The 20,186-nt window shown below is 46.2% G+C and overlaps 1 protein-coding gene across 1 annotated transcript in view; it reads right to left on the minus strand.

Annotated features, from left to right (window-relative positions):
• The window catches only part of LOC146178898 (uncharacterized), a 33,081-nt gene extending 13,097 nt beyond the window's left edge, over positions 1–19,984 (minus strand). Inside the window, exons 1-3 of the mRNA XM_084579814.1 lie at positions 19,867–19,984; positions 14,645–14,793; positions 8,019–8,131 (exon numbers count right to left, since the gene is read on the minus strand). Of these exons, the coding sequence (XP_084435940.1) occupies positions 8,019–8,131; positions 14,645–14,793; positions 19,867–19,968 (364 nt within the window). The 5' untranslated portion in view covers positions 19,969–19,984. The remainder of the gene's footprint in view (positions 1–8,018; positions 8,132–14,644; positions 14,794–19,866) is intronic.
• Positions 19,985–20,186: the final 202 nt, after the last annotated feature.

The following is a 20,186-nucleotide window of genomic DNA, read 5'->3' on the forward strand; positions in this document are numbered from 1 at the left end:
GACAAATGCACAAAAAGTGTAAGACGAACAACAACAACGCCCGAAGTAGACAGGCACCTTCTGCGACTATGGGAAGCCAGACGCTGTCTCACCAAAAGATGGCGGAAGCAAAAACACAACAGGAAACTAAAACAAAAGATAGCAGAAGTTACGGCAAAAGCTGAAGAATACGCAGCGCAACTCGCGAGACAAAATTGGGAACAATTCAGCGACTCGCTTAAGGGAACCTTAGGTACGGCCAGAACCTGGAATCTCCTAAGAGCACTAATCGATCCGACCAAAACAAAATCAGAAAACAATAAAAGCATCCACAGATTCATCCACTCCTTCAAGGGCTCGGACACCGACCTTTTAGAGAAGGCACGAAAAAAATGTTTCGGTGATCGCAACCCCTCACGATACCAAGGAAACTATCGCGGAGCCGAAAACGAGAGACTCGACCGCCCAATAACTGTGGAAGAAGTTTATGCGGCCATAAGGAATACGACCAGAAACACGGCAGCAGGAGCCGACAGAATCGACAATGCCCTGATCCGAAACCTGAGTGACGACCTCATACAAGAGCTCGTAAGTTTTCTAAACAAACACTGGGAGGCGGAGACGGTTCCCGAAGAGTGGAAACACGCCGAAGTAATTATGATACCTAAACCTGGCAAACAGCTCCAAATTGAAAATCTCAGGCCCATATCGCTCACGTCGTGCCTCGGCAAGCTTTACGAGCGGGTGGTGCTGCAAAGACTGCAAAATTTCATGGAAGATAATGAACATGTACCCCATACCATGTTCGGCTTCAGAGCAAAACTCTCGACGCAGGACGTGCTGCTTCAAATACAAGAAGATGTGCTCCGCAACGTACCCCGAACAGGTGAAAATGTCATAATGGCCCTTGACATCAATGGAGCATTTGATAACGTCAGTCACGAAGCGATCCTTAGAGGTCTAGACGACCTGAACTGCGGACGCAGAATCCACGGGTACGTCAAAGCCTTCCTGTCAGATAGAACTGCCACCATCGGCATGGGAGACCTTCGATCGAACAAAATTCACGCGCCAAACAAAGGAACACCACAAGGATCAGTCATCTCACCTATCCTCTTCAATATAGCTATGATAGGTCTAGCACGAAAACTAGAGAAGATCGAAGGCATCAGGCACGCCATGTATGCAGACGACATAACAGTCTGGACGAACACCGGTTCCCTCGGGGAGAAGGAAGGAAAACTACAGGAAGCGGCCTCCTGTGTACAGAAATATCTCGGAGAAAGAGGACTCGCATGCTCGACCGAGAAATCGGAACTGCTTCGAGTGTGGAGAGGCAAACAAAACCGGACCGTCCCAACCAGTGAGAGCCTGAAACTCAACATCTACCTGGAAGGAATGCCCATCCCTGAAAAGACAAAAATAAGAATATTAGGTATGTGGGTTCAATCGAACCAACGCAGTAGTCACACTTTTACCATGCTCAAAACTACAACGCTCCAAGTGACACGCATGATCACCCGCATCACCAACAGGCGGCATGGCATGCGCGAAGAGGACACACTAAAACTAGTTAGAAACCTGGTAGTGAGCCGAATTATGTACAGCCTGCCCTACCAGTGCCTCAACAAGAGTGAAATACAACAAGCTGACGCCCTGCTACGCAAAGCGTATAAGACGGCGCTCCGATTACCGCGCAACACGTCTACAGAAAAGCTCATGGCGCTTGGATTGCAAAACACATTCGAAGAACTACGCGAGGCGCAGCTTGAGTCGCAAAAACTCAGGCTGCTGCAGACAACGACTGGAAGAGCGCTTTTACAGAGACTCGGATACTGTGAGCAGATGCGAGAAATAGCGAGGACGGTAACGATCCCCGACGAACTTCGCAAGTCCCTCAAGGTAGCTCCAATCCCGAGAAACATGGACCCTAACCTCCACCAATGTAGAAGAGAAGCAAGGGCCAATTTTATTCAAAAAACATACGCTCCTGAAGACACGACTGTGTATGCAGACGCGTCCTCGAGAGGAGGACAGAACAAAATTGCAGTGGCCACGGTGGTCAATTCGTCTCTACGCGAAGTGACCAGCGCCTCTATCCGACACTGCACAGCAGCAGAGGCCGAGGAAGTAGCCATTTCTCTAGCGGTGGCGGAGGGCTATAGAGCTGGGCGGTCGCTAACGATACTCACGGACTCTCAAACAGCCTGTCGAAATTTCATGAATGGTAGGATTGGTCGTCACGCGCTTCGTATACTCCTCGAAGCGAGCGACAGATTTAAAAACCACGAAGAAAACAAGACCAGACACAAAATTATATGGGTACCGGGGCACATGGGGGTGGCAGGGAACCAAGAGGCTGACAGGATAGCTCGAGCATACACTACTTTCCGAGCATCCGACGGGTCCGCGGAACTTTTGCCAGCACCCAAGGCATACTCGGCCATACTAGAAAACTATAGAGGAAGAAGAATGCGATATCCCCCACCGCACAGTTCTCTCACCAGAGAGGAAACTGTCATATGGAGACAATTACAGACGGGTTCATACCGAAACCTACACGTACTAAACAAAATGCACCCTACCTTATACGCTGACAGATGTCCGTGGTGCTATGAAAAACCAACACTGTATCACATCACATGGGCATGTCAAAACATAGATGTGGTCCCCAAAATTCGAAACCCGAGTGCGGAGCAATGGGAGACTCTGCTGTCCAGCGACCGCTGCGAAGACCAGAAAGGTCTGGTACAGCGAGCCCAACGGGCGGCAGCAGCCAGCGGAGCCCTGGACTGAGGGCAACCGACCATTGTAAAAAGTGGACGAAGTCGACGGAGAAGACTCTTGTGGATACAACAAGCAGACATCTCTGAAGACGTCCAAAAACCGCCAAATAATATAGGACTAAATAAAGTTTTTCCTCCTCCTCCTCGCAAAAACTTGGAATGTTACATTTTTATGCATGAAGAATTCACAGGACTGATAAACTAGAAGAGAAAACAAGAGCTGTACAATTATGTTTTTCGAGAATTACAATATGAACAGAAAGTTGGAAGAATGCCGTAAACTCAAAGACAAAGACATATCCCTATAAAAAGATTGCTCCCGCAACATACTTAGAAAAGTCAAGTGCTGAGATCACCTGGCGCCAGCGCGCCGGCACAAGAAGCGAGCTCTAGCTAGACGAACCCGTACGTTGCAAGAAGTTCTTGTAACCTAACCCTAGTTGACGAGCTCGCCCTACAATAAGGCTCATTGCATTCTTTGTGGAGATGCGAGATATCACGGCGCTGCGCCGCACAGCGATTGATACCGCCATGCCATCCGACGCCAGCCAAACAGCCGTTTCTTCACTGCCATCCACAACCTGCCCCGGTGCTCTTCGCCAACATGAACGAGCCATTTTCCGTGCACGGACGACCAGAATGTGGAGGCCTGGTTGACCTCTTACTAACGGGTCAGCGTTCAAAACCGGGGTGACGAAAGCATGAAACTTACGAATTTCGTATCCTATTTAACCGACGTTGCTAACCTCTGGTTCACAAGCGAAGAATCGAGCCGTGCCTCCTGGTCTGCTTTCCAGACTGCCTTTATTGACATCTTCGGGCGTCAGGCCGTGCGCTAACTTCGCGCTGAGCAGCGTCTTCGCACTCGGGCCTGCAGCTTGGGAAAGCTTCACCAGCTACACAGAAGGCGTGCTCGACCTGTGCAAGCATGTCAGCGTATCTATGGCAGCGGTTGACTGCGTCAAGTATCTGCTCAAAGCCATTGAGGACGATGGTTGCCATGAGCCCTACTTCTGGCAACAAGATTGGTAACTTATGGCAGAGCTATGACAAACTGCGTCGAGGACGAGTCTCCTCCCGTTGGACATCAGCACCGACTTAGACTATTGCCACCATCGCCATTGTGACGGAAGCCAGCAGCCCTCTATTGGTGCAGATCAAGCACTTTGTAAAGAGGTCGCTCGGCAGCCGTTATTGCTGCCCTCTGTTCCGAGCCCGCCATCAAATCTAGCACCAACTCTCCAACTTAAGATTCGGGAGCAAGTTTCCGAGGCCATTCCGTCAGTTTTTCACCCGCCTCCCGTTGCAATGTCTCCCATTGCAGCACCGCCTATTGCAGCGCCGCCCGTTGCTGCACCGCTTACATAAGCCGAGATAGCCCGACAGCCGCTGCCAGTGTTTGCTGCTTTCCAAAATCTCTCTCGACTCATCGCCGCTCTAGCTGTTCGGCTGCGATCACAACATTTACAATCATGGCAAACGCCGGACAAATTGCCCGCATTGTGGTGCTTCACCGGAACTGTGCGATGCGACACATGTATTGTGGACCTGCCCAGCTACGGCATCCGTGAGACAGTGCTACCTACGGTAAATAGGCCTGCAGCGAGACCGTGAATGGGATTACAGGAAGTGGACGCTGAACAATCAGTTTATCGGCAACCTATGTGATTATTTAGGGAGACCTGTTTGCACTCTTTGTTCTAATTTCCTCCTACTACCCGCTCTCTTTTCCCTATGCCTGATGGCAAACTAAAAAAAACAAACAAAAAAACGTCGATTTGCTACGCCTGTGGCATCGATGGACACTCGATGCGTCACTGTCACCGCATTGTGTCCTTTTCTTACGACGCCGACCATCGAGTCTATGCTTTTGACCCTCAGCAGTTCACCCGACCTTCGATTTCAGTGCCTCGCGCCACCGAATACCACCTGTCTGTTCGTCGCCGCTCGGTGTGGTCCATCGACCATCGTTCGATTCCGCCGCAGGAAATTAGTGATCGAATTTCCCGAGGAAAGAACTGCATTTTCGTCGAACGCTGTAAGCCCTCAATTTTCGCCAAGAAATTTGATAAGTGTTTCCATGGAAGGCGTCGATACTTTTGCCCTTGATTACACAGGTGTAGCCGTGTGCTTGCTAATCGAGAAATTGGGCCACCAGATGCGCAACGTGGCGCCGCCGCTATATGGTTGTTCGCAGCAAGACTACATTCCTAGCGGCAGTGATAGTTGGCGGTGTCGGCTTGATTAACTCCTGATCTCGTGGGAGAAGGCGCTATGTCACATGCAGATATTTTTTGTAGTTCATTCCCTGAAATCACTTGTGGTTCATTTTAAGGTTATTTCTAATAAACCTTTATTATGGTCCATGTTTTCTAGATTTATGAAAATTTTATATTTGTTTTTCATAGCGCAAGATGCTTATATCTGTGGCGCTGGTGTTCTGCCATTTGTTTTAATACAGCGGCCCTCATGAGTAGCGGTACACGCTACTCAGAACCGGCATCGGATTGCTGTGCTTCTCGCAGTCACTTAATCGAATTGAATAGGGTCGAATGTTTTGTAAACAATACCATTAAAGGCCCGCTATGCGGCAAAACCACGTTCCACTAAATTTGATTAAAAATAAGACAGTTTTGGAGCAATATTTTATTATGGAGCAAACTGTAGCAAATGAAGTAGCATTCCACCCCAGTTAATGAGGTAATATTACGCGGTACATGGACTCAGAAGCCATGTCGCCAAAAAAGTGGCGATATCAAAACTTCCGAGGTCCTGACAAGACTAGTAATAGTACAATCGATAACCCAAATATTTCGATAAGAAGCACGTATACCTATGTCGATAAAGTATTACCAACATTATGCATACCAATCAACACTCTTCATATTTCCCAATTACCAATAGGCAAAACGAATTAAACTGCTAATTATTCCAGCACATCATAAGCAAAATACTGATTATTATATATGTGTATATAACCATTATTAATGAGGATTACCTCAAACTGATCACAAGTAACAAAGGCCAGCCTTACAAGAAATGCTTTCACATTAAGCTGCCGTGCGTCAAGTTCCCCCCTAGTTTCTGTGCTTGTGCTATGCCGGCCCCATTTCTGGAGCTTGCGCCTCCCCTACAATGCCCCAAAACGCAACTATTGCGAAAGCTGATCTGGATATTCAACTTTGCGGGAGTGATGCCTAAATAACGGCGGTGTGCTTGCGCCTGAAGAGCGGACAGTGCGTCGTCGGTAATATTTGTTATTGTTTACAAGTTTTCCGCAAAGAAAGATTACACTGTTTTATTCAAATCACGCGACTATTCCTTGCTGTTCGTCTTCATCGGAATGCGCCATTTGTGGCCACAATAAAGAACGCAGTTTAATGCTTTGTAAGCCAGTGCCCCTGATCCATAGCTTCACGCGTAGTTTAAGGAAGAGCACAACAAATTTTATATGCATTCAAAAGCAATGAATCATGTAAAATGGCGGCACATGCGTTGTTTTCGCACAAATGAAATGCAACAGACGTTACAGACGCCTTTTCATGTACAGAAGCGCAAGGCACATAACATGTGCAAATATGTAGCAGGTGCCCTAAGAAGTTTGCTTCCTGTGGCTCATGTTGCTTAGCGTGCTTATGAATCCACACTTTGTGACACACAGCGGGTGTTGATACTTGTTCACCGCTGAAAGACTGGAGCATCAAGGTTGGTTATGCGGCGCGGAGGAAGGTAACGTCAGATACGAAACTACTAGAGGCCATGAGGTTGCATACCATAATCAATTCCTGTGCTACTGTGGCATCTAGTGTGACTACTCCAATTCTCGATGAGTACGAAATAATCTACATAGAAAGGAAGAATCTCGACCATCTTCAGTATCTCGCATTAGCATTCTCTAATATCGTCACCATGCGACTTTTGAACTGAGAAAAATCTCTGTTAGTTTAGGTGTCTGGCTAGTGAGCTAGAGCACGCGGCAACCCTCCTTACTGCAGCGGGATTGTTTTGGTGAAGGTCAAACGCAAAATCCTCCATGTCTGATTAGATGTGGGCATTTAACCAGAAATTGCTTGTGATTAAAGGTAATTGCAAAGCGTGGCGTGACATGGTCAATAGGGTCACGAAGAGTCGGACACGACTGAACGACTGAACTGAACTGAACTGAACTGAAAGGTAATTGCAAGCTGACCACTGCGGCGTCCTTCATAAAAAACAAGGCATCAGCACATAAAAACGAGCAGTTAGCATTCAATATCTCACAGCAGCCTTATTACCCATTCTGAATAACGCACAAACAAATATTTCTTACAGATTTGATTTTGTACATTCACAAGGTTAGCCCCAGCCACATTTATTCGCAGCTTAGGAGATAAAGTCATATAATCTGCAGCCCATACCAGTTCTGACAATCACTGCGCGTTGCGAAGTCTCCAAAAATGCGTAAACTCTCAGAAGCTAGCATCGATTAAATGACGAACTAATAAATGCATAACAGGTACAGTAGCCGCAATATCCTATCAGCTCAGGTGATTGCCCAGCGCGACAGTTGGTGGAGAGCATGTGCTGACGGAGCTATAAAAACGAAACTTGATCTGTGCAGTTTTGGCACCGGTTACTACTGTTGCGTTCAAATCACTTAATGTTTTCTTACCAATGCTTGTGTCATGCCTGCTTCTGTACACAGCTGAAGTTCTCAAGTGGGCAGTAACAACAAACTTCATACCCATGACCAGTAGGCACATAGGTCGCAACTACAGTGTACCCTGTAGTTGCGACGACCGCCCACGGGCTCATCCTGTGTCATTATAGGAGAATGAGCAACGATCACCTTGACCGCTACTAAAGGGTGACTCATCGGCTTACATTTACTCAAACGGGTTACACCATGACACCGAACACTATTTAGATGCAGAGATCCTAATTTCTACTCTCTGAGATGCGTACTGGGAGGTCAAAATACAAACGCAGCTTAAAATGTTCCAGAAAACCAGACACTCTGGTTAGCCGCCTTAAATATGTACATGGCACCTCGACATAAGGGAAGGTAAAATGTATCAGTGAAATAAGAAAGCCGCTTTGCAAAAAATGTTAGTTTCTGTCCCGTAACGCCGCCTAGCCGCGAACGTCGGCGCGCGTACTAGAGGGCGAATATTACCTGTTATCAGTCCAAGTTCGCAGATTTGCTTTCACACGCAGTAATTATGAATTATTATTGTTCCAGACAAGCGCTGCTTTTTATCAATGCATACTTACCCGTTGTTTCCAGCCAAGAAAGTCTCCTATCGTCCATACGTTGTATATGCATTTGGTCGTTTATCTCCGAGGCAGTGCTCGAAGAAAATGCCACCTGAGCCAATGCGGTTATCCTGTTAAAAAATTCGCGTTAGAATCTAGTTGGGATGCTTTACAATTGGCCACGTGCTTCTAACCGATATGGTGCAGTAGAGAAGGCATTAAAACGCTAATACACAACGTGTGAATCACGCCTAATGATTGATGTGCGAGAACTCTACGCTATTTTAATGTCGGCCAGCATCCAGTTTTAGTATTTTAGCGCAACGGCTTCCAGTCCGACTATGTGCCCTTGTTTGTGTCTGCAGGAAGATAGGAATTATGAATGAGTTGAAACAAACATGGCAAAAATTTCACAAGTCCTTGTTTTGATACCACGTCCCGCGAAAAGATAAGCTTCGCTGGCCACTGAAGAAGAGAATATATGCTGTGGCTGCATTTTTTCCATTTCGCCCATGCAGGAAAGTACAGAAAAGCCCCTATCGACTTGACTCATACACAAAAAGTTGGTTTGAATCACGTTGGTTCCAGATTACATCACGCAGCCTGCGTGCAATTTCAGCAAACTAAGTGCACAAAGGGTGGGATTTGGTATCGCAGTTATTGACCGTCATGAAACTTCGCCACATCTTATGAAGGCAAAGGAGATAAAAGACATCACATGAAAGTGACATGCCATTAACCTCAATAAATCGAATTGCTCTTGGCGTATGAGTTGTGCTTACTGTAAAGTACGCTGTACGACATTGTTGGAAAACACAGTGTTATGTTCTTGGCGTGGGAGCCCCGTGAGCGAGCAGCCTCTCAGTTCGGTTGCTGGATAGAGATTGCGTTTATTGTGCTTTTGGGAGAGAGGAGAATAGAGGGAAATAAAGAAACGCGAGCGCTAGTAAAGAAAGCATCGCTTGTGTTGCCAAATGTCACTGAGCAAAAGTAGTTAAACGGCCGCGTGAAAGTAGCTAAAAGTAGGCAAAAAATTCCTCAATGAGGTAAAAGTAGCTAAAATTGTTTTCAAGAATTTTTATCATATATATATATATATATATATATTGGATATGTAACGCATGTCTTGGCAGCTGTATTACTCTAAACATTAAACCCATCTATAAAGACGTTTTCCTACAGGCAACTACGCATAACAAATGCTAACGAATAACGAATGATAAATGTGCTCAGGTTTTGATTCCGATAATTTAGCCAGGCGTAGTTTTCGTAAAGCGTCATAATCTGCGCACTAAGAAAAGACGAGCTGCGAATGCGTTACGTCTCTGTAAACATGCAAAGAATGGACTTTTATTTACTTTTTACGTGCACACAGATGTCCATGAATGGAAAGTTATGAAAGGTTTAATGACTGTGCATGAGATATCTTTAGTCGGCGACACGGCGTAACTCGGACCGTCGTGTATACGCCGCCAGAAGACCGGCAGGCCTCTTTCATCTGCTCGACGCTGACCGCGCGTGATCCGTACAGATATTCGAATCAGACAGTCGATGTCAGGCGTCTTATGGTCACAGTGCAGGGAATGTTAAGTGTTTGAGCAGTTGAGCAATGGAATGCGGACATATGCGTACACACATGCGCAATAGTGCACCGCGAGCACGAATTCGATGATAATCGGAGCCCGTACGCAGCGCGATAGGCGACACCCGTCAGAAGCTTCGCCGCCGCATCACCTCTCTTTACTCAGTGAGCAATTTTCTTTTCCCTGCTGAGGCAGAGCCAGTGAGGCATACCAACACCACCTGAGTGGCGCTGGGCATACCCGTTCACAATCTGCCTTGTATTGCATCCTCATCTCTCTTTTCAAGTATTTCCTTCATTCTCGTAAGATATCTTTATCTGGTTTGCGTCTTATTCAAAAACTACTAGAGGGCGACGTGTGCCTGACGTCAGCTTCATCACGTGTAGCGTGTGTGGGAAATGTCTTTTTTTAACACCAGAATAATGACTCCGAAATGTAGTCAGATGTAAGCTAGATTTCACCAAAATAGCTAGATTAGTAGCTAAAGTTTGAAGAAAGGAGCTAAAACAGCTAATTGTAGCTAAACTAAGTGTTTTAGTAGCTAGTTGAGTCCAAAAGTAGCTAGATCGAGCTGCAAAGTAACTAAACTGGCAACGTTAGTTCTAGTGCCTTGGTCGCGCACACGATCCGAGGGCGGTAGAGTACCAAGGAAACACACGACTTGGGTTTCGTTGGCCCGCGCATCGTCGTCGTCATGGGCAGGGCGGACCGCTGCTGGCTGGTCTCTCCGAAGCGGCCGGCTCGCACGTTCAAGGAGGCATTGCAACTGGAGCGGCCGTGCGTCCTTTAGCTAGGAGACAGGGTTGCTGTGCTTCGGTTCACGTACACAACATCCCTTGCTCCTTAGATTGCGTCAGCGTACCGGTTGGGTGGACGAAGTTCACGTTGAGGCCTTGCGGAGCTTAATCTTGCCTGGACTTGCTTGCATGGTCGTCGCGAGGTTGCGCAGTCCTCTTGCCGGGCATCAGCTTCTGCATGTTCGGAATGGAGCGTTGTAGGCAGATCGTGCGCAGGCGGTTTCCGCTGGATTCGCGATCGCGTAAAGGGCCGGCAGTGTGGCAGTTCGCTTGCTGTTGGTCGCTTGGTCCGATTGTCCAGTGGCGGACCTTCCGACGGGTAGGCCTCAGCGCCTGGCATTATGTGAGCAAGGTGCCGACGAGCCGTTCCGGTTGTTTACTTGATTAGGCAAGATCGATGAGGTGATTTAGATGATATTCCGTGTAACTCTCGCCCCTCATCGCAGCTGGTACACCGCCTGCAGCATTCGCAATGCAGAAACAGTCACCGCAGCTGAGGAGGTTGCCATTGCGCTAGCGCTAGCTGACCCTAATACCAAAGTCGTCATCAGGGATTGTCAACAGGCTATTCGCAACTATGATGCTGGCCGTATTTCTTGTCACGCGATACACATTCTACGTTCTACAGCACCCTCTTCCAAATCTCGCTTACTTCTTTGAGCTCCAGCCCACGAGTCGCTCAGCGGGAACGTCCAGGCGCACACTCTCGCTCGAGATCTCAGCTGCCAAGCCGAGATTATGATCAGTCACCCTGCTTCCGCTGACACTAATATCTCACGCACTTGCCTACTCACCACTTACATGGACCTACTCCAGCAATACCGACTTCAAAGATGCACATATCATCCCGTACACCGCGATCTAACAAGACGCGAGGCCATCCAATGGCGCAAACTACAAACTGGCAGCTTTCCACACCTCATCTTATACAGCAGGATCTTTCCGGAACAGATAGCCCCCATGTGTAAACACTGCTCAACTCCGGCCACTTTTATACACATGGCGTGGACTTGCACACACTACAACACAGACAACTAAAACACCTCAGAGACGTGGGAGTCTCTCCTGCGTACTTCCGAGCCAGCAGACCAACGCTGGCTTATCCAGCGCGCTGTGGAGGCCGCGGCATCCCAAGAGATCCCCGCCGACCTCCTATAAGCCAGCACAACCGGTCCTTTGAGTGGTCCCCTGTTTGTGGGCGCAATAAAAGAGCTCACCACCACCACCACCAAGATCGATGCCCTAGTCTCTTCAGTACGGTGCCTTCTATCCAAGCAGGGCACCCTGTGAAGTTGCGAAAGAAGACCAATCTTCCTAAGGCCACTCGTCTAGCAGCGTTGTCGTCCGAGGTCACCTTTTCAGCAAGTCGTAACTGAATGCGTGTGAATTCTGTCTAGAGCTTGCATCTGAACATGAGTGAGGCTGGTGTTCTGCTTGTTGTAGCTGAAACAGTTGTATCTTCCTTGAGCAGAAGCCGAGCCAGTCTGCATGCGAATGTTCCAGACTGATCATTGGCAATGCTTGCTTTGTCTCGTACGCCATTCTCTCTGCTTGCTCATTCTCCTTTAGGAAATCCCTGTAATGTGCGGTGTAACGTACATTACAGGGATCACTTGTAATGTGCGTTACACCGTTACACCGGAAATCTTCTATTTCCGGGAAAAAAAGAACGGGCCGTTATCCGGTACCTGCCTTTCCATAATGCCGAAGGTCGCGAACAGTTTACACAGTTCCTCGATTAGAGTTGGTGACTGTATGCTACGAATGCAGCTCACTTCGAGCCACTTGCTGTACGCGTCTACAACAATTGGCAGCATGCCATCCTCCATGGGGCCAAAGTAGTCGTTGTGGACTGTGTCACGGGGCTGTCGCGCACTTCCACTTAGGCGATGGTGCCTCAGGAAGCGTTCTTTGATGCTGGCAGCACGCTGCACAATTCTTCACTAGCTGCTCTATGTCGTTGTCAACACCGGGCCACCAAAATTATCCTCCAGCGCACGATTTCATGGCTACAACGCCCCTGTGGCCTGCATGACCCAAGTAGAGTATGTCTTTTCTCGCTTCCGCCGGAACAACCAATCTGGTCCGGCTAATAAGGCAACCTTCCTGCAGCAAGAGCTCAGGCCTCAGCCTTGCGAAAGCAGAAAATTCCTGCCCAGGCAATCTGTGAATATCTTTGCTTCACACAGCTCTCATTACGCGGGACAGCAATGCATTTCCCCGCTCAGTTTTGCGAGTTGATGTGCAGACAGTTTGACGCTCGGGGTGGAAGCCAGCATGATCACATCTGCAGGGAGGTGTGGCTCATCTACTTGGGCGTGCCGTGGCAGCCTGCTAAGTGCGTCAGCATTTTGGTGCAGGCGTTCAGGCCTGTACACCAAATCATAATCGTACGTGGCCAACTTCAGACACCATCAGGTCATCGTCGAGAGTATCTACGGTAACTGTCTCTTTTCTACCACGATGCGAGGAGCGGTTGGTGATACGGTCACGTGTCCACCAGCGATTTACTGGTGAAAATGGCTCACGCCGAAAAATACTGCGCGACCTTCCTTGCTTAATGGGAATAGTTTTTTGTGCGGCTCCTAAAGTTTTCGACGCGAACGCAAACTCTTGTCCGAGAAATTCGACTGACTTCATGCCGACTTGCTTGACTTCATTTTTCTTACTTGATGCGTAAGCCTTTCTTGCTTAGCCTCGACAGGAGTTTGTCTAGACGTTGCGCGTGATCTCTATCGTCCTTCCCATTGCCACTAATGTCGTCAAGGTTAACACTCACCTCAGGAAATATTGCCAGTGTTGTCTCCATCATACGCTGGAAGATGGCTGGCGCAGGGAATATTCCGATAGGAAGTCGTTTCACTCTAAACAGCTCTTTGGTGGTGTTGACGGTGAGCAATGCGGCCGTCTCGTCGTCGACCTTGAGCTGCTGATAAACCTGATAGAGGTTCAGCATTGAGAAGATGGTTCCACCACGCAACTTAGCGAATAACTGCGATGGTCGATAGCGAGTACGCCGTCTTATTGACCACTGCGTTAACTGTGCTCCTGTAGTCGCTGCAGACACAAAGTGTTCCGTCCCTTTTGCGCTCCCACACTAAAGGTGCTTCCCGAAATAGCTGCGCATTAAATGCTCTACACAGTCAGTGAAAACAACAGTCCGAAAGTCATGATGATGTATGAATTAGTTTAAATACACTTGAACTATATCAGTAGCAGTTTCTTTCTAGATAGATTTTGTTTCTCTATAACAAGACAAAACTCGATGGCTGCCACCGTACACGTCTACCCTAAGGATGACGTAATACACGGCGCCAAAAAGTGCCTACCTACTTTCTAAAACCGAGTTTCCGCCTTTCGACATCGAAAAAACTGTAGGCTTCAGAGGGGACGTATTTCTATGCTGGCAGTCATGACAGGATGTCACATCCCGTCGCATTGTGGCTCCGTTCCTGTAATATTCTAGTGAATTGAAACCAATGTGTGTGTGAAGCTAAGATGTCCACACAATGGTTCACTGTGATAGGTGCGTAGGACGTTTGCGTGATAAGCAAAATTAAGACAATTAGGTACAAAGGTTGACAGTCTGCAAAAAGGCGTTCGTAGAAGATATTGTAGAGAGATCCGTGCATGCCAGCCACGTTTCTGATCGGGTAAGCTCAGGTCTCCACAGCTCGAATAACGAAACCCGTGTATAAAGGTCGGGAAAACTTTCGTTCAGGTCACAGTTTTTAAAGAGCAAGTCGAGAAGTCATAAATTTGTGCCCACTCACCTGTCCGCTTCTTCTTCCTCGTCTGTAACGACATCGATTGTAAAAGTAATATTTTCGCTTCAAAACGACTTCGTACAGTGGGGTTCTCGGTTTGAAGATTGCAATATTCAAGACGAAGTGGGAGTTTTTTGTTTTCTATTTCAAACGTTAATTTAAAGCTCGAATTGTGAATTTTCGTAAATATAGCCTTGCGGATTAGGGACTTTTTATTTAGTGTAAGCGGTGATAAATAACTACCGAAAGAAGTAAGATAGTCGGAGAATTGCTACGCTTAAGTTTCAAAACATATGCAAAGTTTCATCAGCTAAACGTGTGTTTTTTCAATGTAACCGAATGCACTCATTCGACTCGGCGGGACGAGTGGCATGCATGGCCTAAACGAAAATGAGATCCATCCTCTTACGTTTTCTTGTAGCCGTTTTATAATTACATTGATTATGTCAGAAGAAATCCTCTACTACCAGGAGCATTGCGCTGGTATGTGTACTCACTTCTCGTTGCCATTCCAGAAACTGAAACGTATCTGGTTCTTCTTGACAGATCTTTGACGCTTAGCAAGAAGGCATTTATCTCCCAGTTCAGCCTGGTTAACGTAGACGTCTTGAAATTCTACTGCGTATTCTATCCCCGCATGGAAAGCCTGGATTGAAGAAAAGAAATATTTACATTACACACATGTGTGAAGAAATGAGACTCTACGGACTCCAGTGTCTCTGGACATCTAATATTTCCCACGGATATGAATTGTGCTGCCAAGCAGCGCTTGTAGTTATGAATTGAAACGCTCTATGTGATGTTTTGAGATACAGCCGCGTTCCAGGATTACATGGGGAAGAGACGCAAAAGTGGTTTCTTAGCTACGAAAGCACGACATTTAAGCGCGCATATAAATCGTCAAGAAGGAGCTAGCAGTCCGAAAAGCGAAGAGCTGTGCATAGACGATGCGAATGAGCAATTCTAACTCAGAGCGAAGCAAAATGAAATATTAAAAGAAACGTGTTAATGGCAAAGATAATGGCAGTTCGACGAGATAAAACAGGGTTTGCTATCGATACGCGAAAGGGAATGTCCTCAATAGATGCGGACATCGAAGCGAGAAATTTAAGCTTGCCCAAGACATAGACCAGTGCGATTGGTATGAGATGTATTTAAAACTGCTCGATAAACTGCATCGGAGAATCCAAGCATGATATCAAATTTTCCGCATGCACCACATTGTATTGGACACACCAGGAGAAATTGCAGCTGTCTGCATTCTGCAGTCATTGAAGAGACACCCATTTCTTTTATCGGGCACACAGACGCAGTACTTAGCCTTGCCACAATGTGTTTACAAAAGCTCACTGCGTAAACATTATAATATGCGTATCATGAAAACGCAGGGGCTATCAGGTTTCCATAAACATTTAAAGGACTCCCATGCGAATGCTCGGTCGCGCACTCAGGCGAAGAAGTTTGTCTTATGCCAGAAAGCTTTTACAAATAGCCCTGCACGCAACCAAATAAAATAGCTGCGAAAGTTTTACTCGGGAGCATGGGGGATGTCATATAAATGTGTCAAGGGACTGCCGATGGCATGGTATAACACAACACTGAGAAACGCCGTCACTTTACGTGGTTCATATGAAGAATACCTATGCACCTGTTTTGAAAAATTGCAGCCCGGCAGAAAAAGTGCACACATTGTTGAGGACATCTAAATTAATTTGCTTCAGTAGGAGTTTGCAAGCGTGTTTTCCAGCATGCCTGCAATTGTGTGGAACCGTGAAGCTAAAACCGTTTTAAACATACGGGGCGTCAATGTGCAGAGTGTTGAGAGAAGTCGTAAGACAAATGGCAAACCATATTTTAAAAGTATTGCTGCGGGTCACGGCGGCTATCGCGGGCGTTAAAAACAAGGCGCCAAAAATAACGAATAACTGAAATTTACTCCGCCAATTAGGGCGGAGCATTCTACTGCGGTTCTCCCTAAGGAGTCTACATTTAGGATGCACCATGTTGGCTCCCTGATCTGCCTCGTGTAATCTCTAGATGCCGGAAAAAATAGAGATAAACACAAGGTCTGCATTTAGGTGCATGACATTAACGCGTTAATTGCTCCCGTACTTAGATCCCATTGCGGATTTTGTTTTGTATACATTTAATTTGTTCCTCGCTTAATCACAAAATTAGTAATTTGTGCCACGATGGTCTCCTACATGCTCATTAGGACAGCCATACATTATACTAATGTTCATATCTCTGTTAATGTTACCTCTATGTAACATTACCTCTGTGTAATTTTTATACCTCTGTTCTTAAACTCATAGGATACAGCATTACGTAATACAGCATTACAGCAATTTTAGAGCAGTAGGGTTACATGCAGCTTCTGGCAGAAAGTTGGCTTCGGCGTTGTCGGCCTCGGCAGCAAAAAACCAAGAGCACGGGTCTGGGCGGTGGCGCAGCCGATGTGGCTGGACTCTGGTTGGTTGTTGAGGTGTGCAACGTCACCATACAACAGGACGTGGTCTATTTCTCAGGAGCTGAACTGCCAACTCGTTCTTAGTCATTAAGATGGAAGGGTGACAAGAATCCAGGGAATCTACATTCCGTGTCAGATACGATATCGCTGGGCCATGCAGACAAATTCCTATGGTTTGGAAGAGCAGGGCTTTATGTCTGAGTCTAGGGGTCTTTCGCATAAAGTGCTAGCTTTCGTCTGCACGTTGAGTATGTGTGTCTAATACTAGACAAGTAAGGCATTAGGGATTCTCTGTCTTAGGTCCGCGGATAAAAGCCGTTAACGATGCCACGTCATGTCCATAAATGCTGATCTATTGTGCATCCCCCCCCCCCCCTCAGTATTTGCGCTCACCTAGTCTTATTTTTCCGGACCTCTAAAGCTGACAAGTAAACAATAAACCAAATCGTTATTTACACCATGTGTTCTGTAGAGGGGAGGTAATAGAACAAACAGAATGCTGGTAACACGCGACGCGATGAGTCCGCAGGATACTATCTAAGGCTCCGCCTGGACAGCACGAAACAATAAACGCTGCCAATAAACATATCAAGACACATGATCAGTGCAGAACAAAAGTAGATCACTTTGACCGAGATGAAACAAACACCGAGAAAAAGAAAAACAGACTTTCCAACCTGCAGGCATGTCTCAAAATTCAGCTGTGAAACGATAGACTGAAATTAGGTGACGAATATTAGTATAAATGTGATGAACATGAATTGCCAGACACTAGTCGTTGAGTTTATATCTTCAACGCCACGACAACAGTTATTATTGTGCCGTAGAGACAAACAGAGCTAAAGGAACCGGTGAAAATTAAATTCGCTCTCAACCTGGACAGCTCGACAGTTGCACTGATACCGCACGACTTCAGAACGGGCTTAACGTTGTAATAGCAGAGCTACCTAACGAGCGGCAAGGCTTAGAACATGCTGAAGGGTACACATAAATCACAATAATACTGCCGCGGAACATTTTACAGTTGATTTGTTGCCGCCAAAGCCGCTCGCCCGTGACCTGATGACTGTCTGATTAAAGACCCAAGAAGACTCGCTTGGATAGATAATAGGCAAGCGCAAATTCTTTTATTTTATTTGACTGTTTGAAACATATGGGAACGGCGTGAGTTTAGGGAGCATAACAAGAACTTGCCTACTAGTATTTCCAGCGATCGCACTGAGTGGCAGAGAAAACTGTTGGGGCTATTCCTGTAAATATTTGTAAAAAACAAAAAAAAAAAACAAAAATACTGGGGAATATTTTGAAATGCAGTTATAGCCTACACTAAGATAAATGGCCTTATCTTCGAATACATAACAAGCTATTGCGATTGAAGTTTGTCCTTTATGCGATCCGAGCAGTTAAGACTGCTACAAAGACAAATAATGACATGCCTTTTTTGGCATCAAATAGCGAAACTAGCATGTAAACTGACGATGCAAGGTTTTATATTGATTTTCGCGGTGCTACATACTTTGCTTCATTATTGGGATCCCGTTGCGGCAATTTGCATGTTTCAAATTCCTAGATGGGATTTCGTTGACATTTATTGATCATTATTATGCTATTTAAATTGCGCACTCAGGCGTAAATGATCAAAGCAGCCCCTGTGCTATCCCTTTGTGCTGCCTGAATCTACAGTTTCCCAACCGACTGTGAATGTACGGTTCTATAGTTAAATGTGAGAAATTGCAGAAAGCACAATGTCTAGATATTTTTGTTCCATTGCCGAATATAGAACCGCGGGGAAAGACGACTGAGATGCCAGCTTTCGGCAGACGCCTGTTACAGACTTTTACTTGCTGATAATGCTTCTATATCTTCTGTATGCTTTTCTTCTGTTTATTACGAGTGTTTTCGAAGTGTGGCTGGTGTAAAAGAAGGTGAATTTTACGCTTAAGAGCAAAAACAATATAAAGAAGTTTGGGCAGAATATAATGGCTGACATCGAAAAAAGCAAATTTAGATTATATATGCTTATAGCAGACCAAATACGTGCGGAATGTTTCAGTACATGCGGAATCAAAGTTGCTCAACGCATATGTAAAGATTCCATAAAAGCGTGGACAGCAATATATTTTACGCGCATAACAAACTTTGCATTTTTCTGTTTCCGTAAATTCGCAAAACTTCATTTCAAGGTGAGTTGCTCAGATATTTTTGTTAAGCAGCTTAGGAACGTACATTAGCCTTGTGTCATGGCACTGTTCGATTTAACAATGGCGAGATGTATGTGGCTCAAATAAAAAACATTGCTAGAATGTTGTCGCTGTAAAGAAGCAGTTACAAATTGACTATTTGGAAGTACTAAATTCTCTCTGAAAAGGAATCGAAACGAAACAACTCGCCAAAGATTGCAGTGACATGTAGTACCTGCAGAAGTCACGTGGTTATATGTCCGGCCTCCCCGGGATCCCATACCCCACCGTGCGCTACTTCAACCCGCTTCCAAAGGAAGAGCGCAAGCAGTTTGTCTTGACACTGGCAGAGGTCAACTATCAGATGTGATTGGCCCGCTGCAAAGTGGCCTACTCGAACAAGACTCTGAGCTTCCATGAAGTGGATGCCAAAATCAGAACAGAACTATGGCTCCACCTAGAGAGAGAGAGAGACGCCACTTAGGGCGAAAGAAGTTTTTTGAAGAATGGGGACACCCCATGGTGATCTTCAAAGAAGAAAACGGAAAACTAGACGTGAGATATTAGAAGACTTGCTCGCGTCAGGCTTTGACCCACCGGGTTGGTGCGGACGTGGTGCATATGCACTGCGACCCCGCCCCGGTGGGAACAGGCCGGATTGCATGAGCCCCTTGGCAGGGAAAAGCCCGCTCCCCAAAACAAAACAAAAAAACCCCAAACCTTATGGTGCAGGAGGCCTTGCCTGGGGTAGCCGTAGGATGATGATGGTCGCAGGTTGAGGTCTGTACCCTCACAGGAGGATCGCACCTAGTGCATCCTTCCTTCCATCTGACAAGGCAAGCCACGTGGTTATCATTCAGTGCTGTTGGACAATTATGGCACCATGTTAGACACTCATAGCACATACTTCACTTGGTGAAGTAAAAGAAAAAGTTGGCACTGATCGGAGGAAAGTTTTATGATCCCTCTTGAGCAGGTTAAAGTAGTCGCCACATAGAAGATCTCCTGCAATAACAATTTATAGCTAATGGCGTTAGCATTGAAATCGCAAAATAATATTTTACCGCACCTTCTGAATATCCAGCTTGTCGCTATCGTCAACCACCGGTATATCAGGGTTTCCTTTGCTGAGTGGGGTGAAAAGTATCAGAGCGAACGCTACTAACTTCATGGTGCTCAATGTAAAATCTCACTCGCTTTGAAAAGAGGCAGGATTATATATGCACTTGCTTTCTTATTGTGACCTTTGTAAAGTATTCCAAATCCTTAGAGGGTCCGTTTCAGATATTCATAATTTTTTTATCTAATGACGTATCGGTCTTTCCTAATGACGGAACCGAGTTCTGGGAATTCATTCGGTTAAGAAAAAGTATTTGTTCGTTCGAGTTT

This window comes from Amblyomma maculatum, chromosome 9 (assembly GCF_055883805.1).
Source record: "Amblyomma maculatum isolate TAMU_Amacu chromosome 9, ASM5588380v1, whole genome shotgun sequence".
NCBI lineage: Eukaryota > Metazoa > Arthropoda > Arachnida > Ixodida > Ixodidae > Amblyomma > Amblyomma maculatum.